The following is a 13049-nucleotide window of genomic DNA, read 5'->3' as shown; positions in this document are numbered from 1 at the left end:
GGCTGTAAATATGTCGAGTGCTTCATACGAAATGACATATGCTTCTGAAGCATACGATAGCTTACGTAGGGAGTACTTCAGATAGTTTACCTCAAAGTTGTTTCGTATTACAACGAAATATGTATATTTAATATAGAATGACAATGTATAATGGAATTTTCAATGGTTAGAAATTAAAGTTTACAGTTTTATTATATTCTGCTTGCATTATAGTATAATGGTCTAATCATATTTTAATCAACTCTCTAAGTATAAGCACAAATGCATTGTACTGTCAACACTACTTGTATAATGTTTTAGTATATTCCACTTGTATTGATATTGTTTAAATTTATAAGTTCGTAGCTTGCACATATTCAGTGATGGCACCAGGTGGGAGAGTACGTCGTTCGCGCACTGGATTTACCCCTTTTACCCGTGATGCGACGGAGCCATCATCGCTGTCACATGTTGCATCGCAGGCGTCTGATCCCTCAGTCGTGCATACACCGGGCACTGCATGTAAGTCTAAACGTATATTTCTTTTAATGATTTATGTTTATGTTTAGACTTACATATTTCTTTTGCAACAGCATCATCGACCAGCCGACGAGGACGTGGACCCACGTGCGAGTTGCTTTTAGAGCAACTTACGCGTGAGGGTAGGGTGACGGTAGAGTTCCCACAGGACTGTATTAGACCTGTTGGGAACAATGTCATGTTGTTTACGTCGGAGGTCAGTGTCTTATGCAGATCTCTGATCCCCCCCACCACCCCCCGTTGGGGAGACGTGACAGATGATGTGTGGCAGCACATCCGTCAGCGCCTTCAGGTAAATTTTAGTAAATTAAAATTTATTTTATAAAAGTTCATTTATGGTTAAGTTATTTTCTTAATAAGTTTATTATCTTAATCTATTATTTACGAAACTTCAGGATAAATTTGACTTGGATTTGAGTGTTCCGCACATCTCCCATGCCGTCGATGACATGATGAAGGAGCGGTTCGAGGTTTACCGCAGTAAGTTACACCGGCAGTATAAGCGGTGCATGAGCCATAAGGAGGTCGTACAGTCCGCACCGCTGCACGTGACCGATGAGGACTGACGGATACTCTGCGATAGGTTTTCGTCTGATTCTTTTCAGGTAATATTTACATATTTATGATATCTTAACGTAAAAATTAAATTCGCAATTAATAACAATGTATTATGAATAATGTATTCAGAAGAGGAGCAAAATAAATTCTGACAACAGAGGAAAGTTAGAAGTGAACCACGTAGCTGGTTTAAAGTCATTTGTACGAATTCATCACGACATGGTAAGCAAGTACTAGTAATTATTACGTTTATATATTCTTTCCATGCATTTATATTAACTCTATTGGCTTTTCAATTGTGCAGCGAGATTCCGTCACTGGCCAGGAGCCCGGACCAGTAAACTTCTACAAAGAGACTCACTGTCGGCAGGCGATGGGATATTGGGTACGTCCTAGAGCCAGCGAGATTTGGGTAAAGATCCTTACATTGTAAAATTTATTTGCATTAAATTATAATAATGTCATTTATTATGAAAATTCATATGTTTTCATTACAGGAGGAGATGGACACCTTACGCAGTCAGCCCACTCCTGATGGTACTCAACGGAGTGAGCCAGAGATCCTGAGTCAGGTGCTTGGCACCCGTTCTGGATATGTGCGTGGGTTTGGTCATGGTGCCAAGCTCATGACACCCGCTAGAGCTGCCTCCAGCCGATCCATCGTCATTGACAACAGCGCCGTACGCTGAGCTGATACCGCAGAGAGAGAGGTTCAGCAGCTACATGTCGTCGTCGATGACATCAAAGATCAGCTGGACAGGCAGAGGGAGGAGCAGGAGAGGAAGATGATGGATCAGCTGGCGAGGCAGAGGGAGGAGTAGGAGAGGAGGATAGAGGAGGAGCTAGCGAGGCAGAGGGAGGAACAAGAGAGGAGGATAGACGATCAGCTGGCGAGGCAGAGGGAGGAGTAAGAGAGGAGGATGGAGGAGATGCGGGTGGAGCATGAGCGACGGATGATGGAGATGTTTCAGGTTTTCGCTGCACGCTTACCCACCGATGCCCCACCACCGATGCCTTCATCTTTGTGATTTTTTGTATATTTTTTTATAATGTTAAGTTTATATGTATTTATGCGTGAATGAATGTGATGCGGATAAGATTGTTTGTGTTGAGATGAATGTAGTTTATGTTTGGGTTTGGGTTAATTTAGATGGATGTGAATGTGAATATGATGAAATATATTATATAAAAGGTGTAGATCAGGATGAATATGATGAAATATATTGTTAACAGGTGTATATCAAGAATTTTGTGCAGAATTTTGAGTTATATATAAAAAAAAAAATGGACTTTTAGCGATGAAAATTTTCGTAGCTAAAAGTTTTGTAATTTATTTTTAGCAGCGAAAAATTTGGCTGCTAAAAGTCCTATAAAGTTTTTTAGCGACAAAAGTTTTCGTTGCTAAAAGTGTAACAAATTTTTTGGTTGCGAAAATTTTCGCTGCTAAAAGCCATGTAAAGGCTTTTTAGCGACGAAAATTTTCGTCGCTAAAAGTGGAACGAATTTTTAGCAGCGAAAATGTTCGCCGCTAAAAAGTATTGTTCAGTTTTTTTAGCGATGAACATTTTCGTCGCTAAAAGTGGAGCGATTATTTAGTAGCGAAAATTTTCGTTGCTAAAAGTCTTAGAAATTTTTTAGGAAAGTACAACGAATTTTTTAGCAGTGAAAATTCTTGTACAGTTTTTTTAGTGATGAAAAGTTTCATCGCTAAAAGTGCAACGAATTTTTCTAGTAGCAAAAATTTTCGCTGCTAAAAGTCTTGTACAGGTTTTTTATCGATGAAATTTTTCGTCGCTAAAAGTGTAACGAATTTTTTTAGCAGCGAAAATTTTCGCTGCTAAAAGTCTTGTACAGGCTTTTTAGCGACGAAAATTTTCGTCGCTAAAAGTGTAAGGAATTTTTTAGCAGCGAAAATTTTCGCTGCTAAAAGTCTTGTACAGTTTTTTTTATCAACGAAAATTTTCGTCGCTAAAAAGCTTGCTTTCGCGACGAATTGGATTTTTCGCCGATAAAATCTTTGTACGTCAGTCTTTTAGCGACGAAAATTTTCATCGCTAAAGGGTTTTAGGTACAAAAATCTGACTTTTAGCGACGAAAATTTTCGTCGCTAAAAGTGGTATTTCTTATAGTGGTGGTATCCAAACGGCCCTAAACGACCCTTTTGAGAGTGCATCCAAACAGGCCCTAAAGGTAGGACATTTCTCTTCACAGTGGTCACAAAGGGACTTCCATGCCAGACATTTTGGTGTTTCTGATTATGGCACCTTAGGAATATAGTGTATTCTTTTCTCACATCGCCATCTATAATAAAATACAGCCATGAAGCCTTCTGGATGTGACATCACTTCATCCATCATATGAGGCTTCTCAACCTTATCATACAGCCCAAAAATCAGCCTGATACAAAGGAAAAATGCTCAGGTATGCCACATCACAACAACAACAACAACAACAACAACAACAATAATAATAATAACAACAACAACAACAACAATAATAATATAAAATCACTCCTAAAAACTTATGTATTCATCTGGTGAACGGATTGGATAGAATATACACACACCATAGTGTAACCCTCAAACAACCTAAATTGTTGTACACGCTTCTCCATTTCTCACACGGGATGTCACGTGTAACAATCTCTTTCCTATTTTCAAAATTTCCTATTTCTTTTATAATTTTCTAATTAATTAGAGTTATGTAGGTTTGCTAATCCCACACGGGTGTGGTTGCTTTTCACATCCACACGCAAGCACATAAGCTAATTGAAACCTTTGATGTACCACAAACAAATGGATTGCTGGGAAAATGTTTTAACCGTCGGTTTACTTTGGACGCGACATGGGCCATTGTGTACCCCTTACGTAAAACCTTTTAAAAAAAAAAAAAAGAAAAATTTATTTGAGGATGGAAGGCTCAAACCTTGCACACGTACTCCATGCAGGCATGTGTGGGCGTCTGGGTTAGCAAGGCTTCACACCCTTGTGGAATCAGTAAACCTCTAGGCCTGAGATAGCTAATGTATTCTGATAATGATCCAATGGACTAATCAAAAAATATATTTTAATTATATGATGAGTGGACCTACTTGACTTTTTGGCCAGCATCTCAAGAATCATCGGCATCGGTGAATGACCATGAAATGAATCACATGTAAGTGTTCTTTTTTGTTTTTGTTTTTATAGTGTTTATGACCTTCATCTGACAATAATGAATACCATCGACATTTCTCTTCCATACAAGTGCGCGGTGAACGTCTTAACTTGGGTCACAACGCTTACATCATGGGGGCCACCTATTCAATGATTGTGGAACTTGCACAAACTTTCTATGCATATTAACTATCTTTCAGCACGCGGACCCACCAATTGCATGGTTCCCTGCCAGTACACAAAATGAATGCAAAGGCTCACGTTCCACGGCTAAAATTCTAGCAAGCTTTTTGAGGAATCACAGTCAAGTAGAAAAAGTAAAACTAATGGCCGACAATCAGTGAGAAAAATCTGCAAATTGATAGCTAAGCCCATTTGATCTTTTTTCTTTGGGCATAGGACTCGTTAAAAGTATGGCCAACGGATGAACGGTCTTGATCTTGTACAAATGTGATTTAAAAACTTAAAACTATGAATTGGTTGATGGCGCAAAGCAATTCTCCTTCTTTGGATGGTAATTCGAGCATGCATGGGGAACTTTCAAATCACCCATTAATCATGCATTTGGTGGTCCACCTCTTAGATAGATGGATCTGTCCTGCCACATCGATGAACTTCTTCCATTGGCTGTTGACTTGAGACTTAGGATCCTTTAATCAATGCTCTTTCCTAGTCAAATCATAAAATGATCAAATGATGGAAATAGTCACCTAATTTTGGTGCAGGATTTACTGGGAAAAGCTTGTCTGCACTCGGCCAACTGGGACACATCTCCCACCATCAATGATGTTGGTATATGTGTGTTCAATACATGTGGTTATATGGCCTTATCATACAAAATAGGACTTAAGAATCCCATTCTCAACAAAACAAGAGGGAAAGTTGACGTAGACTGGGTCGCGGTTAATTTCATGGCCAAGATGGACCATAAAAGGCCTGATGGGAGACGGAGGTGATCCAGACCTTCAGAACTTAAAACAGACATATCTCGCAAACCAAAAAGAGTTATTGGATGTACAATATATGATTTGGGGGTAAGACGAGCTAGTTTAACCATCCAACCCTGCTATGTTGGGTTTCCCAACCCGAATTTGAACGGACATATCTCGCAAACCATAATGAGTTTTCGGACATACAATATATGATTTTGGGGGCAGGACGAGCTACTTTAGCCACCCAACCCTGCTATGCCAGGTTGCCCAAGCTGCATTTGTGAGATTCCATCAGATCGACAGTCAAAATCCTTGTTTATTTTCGTTTTTACTATTTTTAGTTAGTTTCAGTTTGATTCTAACTCTTCGTACGTTGGGCTTTAGGAGTTGTGCCCAACACGAAAAGTGCTTACAAAAATTAGGGGAACATCGTGGTTCGGCCAAATGGGACACTTACTATTTTTGGTTGAAAACCATGCGCAATAGCAGGAATCACGACCATCTATAAATAGTAAGTTTACTATTTATAGTAAGTCACAATTTCTAGGAGTTTTAGTTATAGTATGATTTCGAAACTTCTTCATAGGCTTTATGTTATTATTTAAGAGGTTGTAAGCACATTTTTCACATCATCAATCAAATTATTACAAATTTTATTAGAATTATTTTCTATTTTCTCTCTCCTCATGGATTCGAGGCATCTCCGTGAGGAGTCCAGAGAAGTTCCATGGATTCGAAATAGTTCTTCCCCTAAGGAAGACGGAGTTTGACCTCTACATGTCCTTCCTTGCGTTAGTTTGGTATCAGAGTAAGGATTTCTCCTCGGATCTATGTCTTCTAATGACAGGTCGAGCAACAATATCATGGACGGTACTTTATGGAATCATCTTTTAACAACTTTTGAAGCAGCGCAACAAAAGAATCAGCGAGCCATGCAATGGCTAAAGACTTCCATCGATCGCACAACGAAGGCCATGGGAAAACTCCATGCTCATAGTGGTCCTAACATCCCGAATTTCCGCGGCTCGAGTACATACTTGTGCCTGAGAAATCCAGATGTCAATAATGTATAAATTGGATACTTTAAAAATTGCACGCTATTTTTTTTCATTTAGATCACATCCAGTTACATTCAAGAAGGTAACCGTTCACAATAATAAAATTGACTATATTTATTATTTCATTAGAGTAAAAGAATTCAACAAATTATCAAATGCCCTCTTAATGGGAGGGTATTATATTATCGAGTTTGCAACGAAACTATAAAACTAAACCATAAAACTATCTCCTTATTCATTCAGTGTAATCTTCTATAGGGAGATGGTTCTCTGGGTCTTGAATCTGTACATCACTTGCATCATCTATACGGTTGGAGAGGGTCAACACCCTACTCATAGTGAAGGTTATCCTTTAAGATTTACAATAATTCAAGATATTTATAAAAGTAATACAAGAGTTTTGATACGTCCCGTACTCCACAACTACGAGAGGTATCAATATGACCAAGCAACTTACATGAGATGCATGCCTAGCAAAGTATATGCTCTTCATCACACTTAGCGATTGCCAAAATGTGAAAATTTATTTAGAGTTATCTAGCTCACCCCGCATCCCATGCTACGGAGATTCGTCAGCGTGTCCCACGTTAACGTGGATTTACGCGGGCATCCTAAGGCGGCACAACATAAGGCTCGAATGAATTAGGTGACACGATTTGTTCACGGAGCGACTATTTATGGCATCTAATTCCAGAAGTGATGTAACATATATTACGAATTACTTACATCGATTTGTGCACCACTACCCAAAATTCATGAAATTACGTGTCGACTAAGGGGTCCGCTACCTGAACCGCATTGCATCCATGATATTTATTTGATTGCTAAATGTGAGATTTCTAACATAGTACATGCACCAAAGAGTAAATAAATTGATTCATGGAAGCTTTGGAATTCCTAGACACATGCCCAAGCCCTAAAGGGAGGTAGCATAAGGCTAACATAATAAATGAGAAGAATAGCAATAAGCTAACTCAATAAAAGACACAAGTAGCGATAGGCTAAATCAAATAAAGAGGAGAGTAGCAATGACTAACTCTAAAAAAGAGGAGAGTAGTAAGGGCTAACTAAACAAAATTGGTAAAGGCAAAGGCAAAGCTTATTTCCATTGCCTATATAAAATAATAGAGATCACCGGTAACTAACATTATACCATAATTCCTAAAGGGTAAATAATTGTTGTTGGTAAATTAAACAATTTTAGGGAGAGAATCATAATAACATGAAAGCATGTAAAAGGAAAGATAAATCATATCAACTTAAATCAAGTTAAGCTTTAAAGGAATCCCTCACCTTAGCCTTAGATTTAAACTATATGTAGATATCCATGTAGGAAAACTTCTACATGAAAAGATTCCACATGAATCACGACATCGCTTGAGCAAGAGGAATGCACCATACATATGGACAGGAAAGAGGGTGTCTAGGCTTCTCCTTCTCTTTCTCCTTCTCTCTCTCTCTCTCTCTCTCTCTCTCTCTCTCTCTCTCTCTCTCTCTCTCTTTCTCCTTAGGTGTTTGGGCGTGTGAGAGGAGAGGGGAGCGCACACTCCTTTTTAAAAGGAGTGGGCATGTGAGACGGGTGTGTTTCACATCCCAATTGGATTGAGTTTCTCCAATTTTTTATTTTCTGATGATCTTTCTTTACATCTAATTCACCGTTTATGTCAAGGTCATCAAATAAAACCGGGGTATATGATTTTCTTAGTGATCCGAAATTTAGATTGACCTATCTTAAAAATTCTCTTAACAGGTGTCAAAACGAACTTAATCTCAATTAACGGTCTACACTTAATGATCAGGGCACAATTTTAGAGAAAATGTATAGTCAAGATAGGCAAACAGTTGGACAAAATTTGGTGGTTGATCAATGGTGGAAAAAGTCTGAATCTAAAATTTCACCTTTTGTTCTAAAAGAAAGGAACTAACTTCAACCTTCAACGTTACAGGATCATAGATCGGGGCCTAAATTCTATATAACCTCGTAGTCATGTGAGACTAGAATGTGGTCAAAATTTGAGTTGCGATGGACAGAAGGAAGTGGTTAAATTGGAAGATCTAGATTTATAAGGAGTTGGTAAGCCTTGACAGGATAACTTCGCCCATAAGGAAAAGCTTACCAAATTGGGGTCTTCATATTTCACATTTGGTTCATATGATTGGCAATCCAAGTCGTTCATATGAAGAAAAATATCCTACAACAACTACCCACGAGGTTTCTTCACTTAATAGACACCAAAATCAATGGTTAAGAGGCTGATTTGTTAATTAGCTCACTTTTACTATGATTTAAAAGTCGAAATTAGACATGTATGGTTAATTTATGATACATAGGCATGGTATAAAATTTCACCTCATACAGATCGTGGGAACCACGTGATCTAGAATTCAAGGGTCTAGGTTAATGGTATTTTCGTAATTATTGTTGATATGAGAGTTTTGGGAAATCTAATGGTTCTACATGGTTGTAGGTGTGTTTCTAAGTAATTCTTACAAAAGAACTTATATCTAAATCATTATAAATGAGGAATTATTCATGAAACTAATTAAGAGAATGTACATATATCAACCAACATAATGGATGGTCAGATGACAGGTTAAAAATAGGAAATTTTAATGGTTAGTGTTACGCCCTAAACTCAAAAATTGGGCTCACAGAATTTCCGATCACCGAATCCGGCGCTGACAGCCTCCATAGTACCCCATTCTTGGCTTCCGGCACCCATATACCAGGTTCCTATCTTGGGATCCTAGAAGGAGGATTTTCAGTAAAAAAAAAAATTTCAAAACAACATCACCATATATCCACTATATCAAAAACTTTGAGTATAATGTGAAAAGAAAAATACAAGATGATCAAAAAGCTCTAAAATAATCTGTCACGCGCTCCTGCCTCAACGCTGCTGCGATCCAATGCTACCTGCATGCAACGGTTGTGCATAAGCTTATGAAAAGCTTAGAGGGTGGTGTAAGTGTGTATGTAATGTATGAACCAAGCATACAATATCAGAGTAAGCGAAAATGCTAGTAAATCCATGATTGATATCAGCCATACCAAGGCTATGCGATGCAAGGCTTACATAGCCAAATGTCATATGCAAGATGCAAAGCATGCATGTCAGTCCTCATCAAGTACATATATCAGTACAGTTCCCCTCGGGGATATCACTGGGGTCTAGTACACTCCACACTGACTGCCACCTCCCTAGACGCACATCTCAGTGAGTGGAAGAGACCACACTATCTATTGGCTGACCAGTACTCTGCCAATACCTACTCGACTCATCGATAGCAGACCCATTTGCGAGCTGGTCAAACTCAGCCTAGCTTACAACCCCCTCACTCGAGCGGATAAGGCCACACCCCCTTCCAACAAACCAGGACACAATGGGAGACGCAACCTACTGGTATTTGGCACTCATGCGCTCATGTTTCCACTCGGTTTAGACGTTGGAGCATCCCTTAGTACCAAAAGGTTCTAAAACTTTCACCAAAAGACATCCTATGTGCCCACAGTGCTAGAGCCAATATTTTCGGTATCCAATCTGATCATCCACGATGTGCCTGTGAAGGCCACGGCCCTGATGTTGTTAGGGCGTACAGTGATCATGCCACACAAATGCGAGATGCATGAGTCATACCATCTAGTCATGCATCAATCCTGCGCGTACCGCACGATCATGTGGGGCACTCCATCTCACAAGGAGTCCCACAAATGTCTCAACCCAATGGCATATGCTATGATCAATCATTCTCCATAACAGGCATATAAATGATGCGTATGAGCATGTATCATGATGCAATACTAAGCATGTTCTCAGGGTGTCCTACTAGACTAAGTACACTAGCATGATTATTAGATATAGAATGCGATGATCGGCCTTAACCGGTATGTTACTTACAAAGATAGGGGCTGAACAATACGCTCATATAGAAGTCCATATGGAATGGTCCATGTTAGACTATCATAACTTACATCAAGGTACTTGCATATCATATATCCTAAGGAGAGATCCCCTACAAGGATGGTGGAAAGTATCATCATCAATAGGGGCCCAACAGTTTGGGTTAGCCCAATGGGTATTACTGATATAAGTGGGGACCCAGTAGTTTGGGTTAGCCCACTAGGTAAGAGTAGAAGTGGGCTTAACAATGGGCCCTAGGAAAGCTTACAATGGTGGACATTTAACCACCGTTGTCCTAAGGTGTGGTCCATTTGGGATCGGAATTGGAATCATAACGGGGCTCTCGGCCCTCTAAATATCCAGAAAACGGATAGACCAAGTGTGCACCTCACTCATACGTGGTAGGCCTACTTAAGGTAGTAGGGCCCACAGCCTAAAAATGGATAAACGATGTGTATATAACACATAAGTCATGGTGGGCCTCACACATTTTCAATGGGCCTCAAAAACAATCACAAAGGGCCTCATCACATGGGCCTAATATGCATCATAATGGGCCTCTCACACGAGCCTAATATTCATCACAATAGCCTCTCACACGGGCCTAATATACATCACGATGGACCACATTTCATGAGCCTCATACACATCGCAATGGGCTGCAACAATGGGCCTCATATACATCAAAATGGGTCGTATCACATGGGTCTCATATACATCAAGTGGGACCCACCGTCCTAGCTGGACGGTGGATAAAACATTATTATATATTATTATTTTTATAGCTACACCATTCATCTATTTTTAGAGATCATTTTAAAGCATTACCCAAAAAAATGAACATATCGAAAGATCATCTGGACCATATCACAAATAGCAGTGGAGATAATGATTTCACTATTAACAATTCACAGGGCCCACCATAACGTTTATTTTCCATCCAATCTATTCATAAGGTCATAAAGACCTAAATTAAGAGGAAAAACAAATTTCATATTGATCCAAAACTTCTGTGATCCCAAACGGGTTTCAATGGTAAACGTTTAATCCCTCACTAGTTTTTGCAGTGTGGTCCACTTGATAGATAGATCTGTCTCATTTCTCGTCTCAAGCCTTAAGACGAGCTTACAAGGTGGATAGACGATTTGGATATAACACACATATCACGGTGGGTCCCACCATCCCAGTTGGACAGTGTGGACACCACATGTGTGGGATGTGAGTCCTACGTCCAGATGGACGGTTGGGATACAACACACACCTCATGATCACAGAACTTGCTGACGTCAATATAGCAGCCATATGGCTGGGCTGCTGGCCCACCAGCAGATGGACGGTCTGGATTTAACACATACCTCATGATTAGACCAGCAGAATTTGTTGACGTCACTACAACAACTATATGGCTGGCTAGTCCCCACTGTCCAATGGATGGTTGGGATATAATACATAAACCATGGTGGATCACAACCACGTCCAGACCGCTGAACGGTCTGGATGAAACAGATGGACGGTGTTGATAAAACACATGCACCACGATGCAACCCACTGTCTAGCAATCTGGACAGTGTGGATATAATAAATAAATCATGGTGGGTCCACGTTAGCGTGGCCCACCGTTTGGATCAAACTGATATTTATGTTTTCCCTCATCCAGGTCTGTCCGGGGCAAACAGGCAGTGGCCTGCCTGCTGGATGCCAGTGAGGTGGGCCCCACGGACAGGACGGCATGGATCATACATCATGGTGGGCCATTATATACGGAACAAGAGAGAGAGAGAGAAAGAGAGAGAGGGACGTGCGGTGGAGAGGAGGGGATCCACCACTATGAGCCCTCCCTAGGTGGGCCATGTAAATACAATACATACATCAAAATGGGTCCCAAATCATGTGAGCCCTAAATCGTAAAAATCAACAATGGAGATCCCTTTTCCATAAAAAATGCAAGGTCTAGATGACCTTTCTATAATAGGAAAATAAACATCATGATGGGGTCCATGGAGAATGGCCTCATCATGGGATAAACATATGAATCATGGTGGGCCATCGGCCATACATAGGGTCCAAAGTGAGATCCATACCATCAATCAGTAGGCTCAACTTGGCTCATCATCAAAATACAAATCTAAGCCTATAAAACACCCACAGGTTCCACTTCTTCTTGGTTCTATGGCTTCCTTGGCTTCGATTTTGATGGAGGATGATGAAGATTGAAGGGTTAGAATGAGAGATTTGGGGGTAGAAAGTGGGTCACACACAAAGCTCTTTCTCTCCTTGGACAGTTTGGACGTCCACACTCTTGGGGTTGCTTGGGGAATGGGCAGAGAATAAGAGAGAGAGAGAGAGAGAGAGAGAGAGAGAGGGTGGTTGTAAGAGAGAAGTGATGGTTGATGGGTGAAGTGATGGGTGTGAGTGACATAAGGGTTGACTTAGGGGAGGGTTGCTTGTCTTAGGGAGAAAGAAAGCATGGGTTGTAATGGGATGTGTACTTAAATTTGTGATTGATTGATTGATGTGATGGGTTGTAGAGATTCTTTAGGGATTTGCAACGTGTTGCGTTTCCTCGAATTAAACGCGGGCCCACAACTCCTAGCATGGGCATCGCGTTGGTGCGCCATTCGTGGCGTTGGAACCGCGGTAATGACGCGGTCGCTAGGATACAAGTCTCGGGTTGAGTCAAGTCAAATATACGGGATGCGACTTAGAGTCACGCACAAACGCTGATTATAGGTCCCGGATTACCGAAATTCAACAGGGAGGATTGCGAGATTCTAAGGAACGGTACGGACTAGGATACGGGCCTTACAGTTAGTACTTTGAACATGTATGAAAGTGGGTGTATGTTCAATTTTGTAAATTGATGATCACAAGTGAGTTTTTGGAATGATCAAGAGATAGAATATGTATACCGTTAGATTCAAGTGA

At 40.3% G+C, this 13049-nt stretch overlaps 1 protein-coding gene across 2 annotated transcripts; it reads left to right on the top strand.

Moving 5' to 3' along the window:
• The first annotated feature begins 277 nt into the window (after positions 1–277).
• Positions 278–2179, top strand: LOC131231115 (uncharacterized). Of its 2 annotated transcripts, XR_009164207.1 has the most exons (6): positions 278–501; positions 573–811; positions 915–1124; positions 1207–1299; positions 1382–1489; positions 1575–2179. XR_009164207.1 is itself a non-coding variant. In XM_058227209.1 (5 exons), exons 1-3 carry the CDS (start codon positions 363–365, stop codon positions 1083–1085), a joined length of 549 nt encoding a protein of 182 aa, XP_058083192.1. In that variant the 5' UTR covers positions 278–362; the 3' UTR covers positions 1086–1124; positions 1382–1489; positions 1575–2179. The 2 variants fall into 2 exon arrangements, 1 of the variants encoding a protein (XP_058083192.1); XM_058227209.1 differs by lacking the exon at positions 1207–1299.
• The last annotated feature ends 10870 nt before the right edge of the window (positions 2180–13049 follow it).

The sequence above is a fragment of the Magnolia sinica genome, chromosome 17, assembly GCF_029962835.1.
Source record: "Magnolia sinica isolate HGM2019 chromosome 17, MsV1, whole genome shotgun sequence".
Classification (NCBI taxonomy): domain Eukaryota; kingdom Viridiplantae; phylum Streptophyta; class Magnoliopsida; order Magnoliales; family Magnoliaceae; genus Magnolia; species Magnolia sinica.
This window is presented reverse-complemented; position numbering and strand designations above follow the sequence as displayed.

Coding starts and splice junctions, on each gene's coding strand:
- LOC131231115 (XM_058227209.1), top strand. CDS start 363: ATGGCACCAGGTGGGAGAGTACGTCGTTCGCGCACTGGATTTACCCCT. Junction 502..572: donor GCATACACCGGGCACTGCAT/GTAAGTCTAAAC, acceptor CTTTTGCAACAG/CATCATCGACCAGCCGACGA. Junction 812..914: donor ACATCCGTCAGCGCCTTCAG/GTAAATTTTAGT, acceptor ACGAAACTTCAG/GATAAATTTGACTTGGATTT.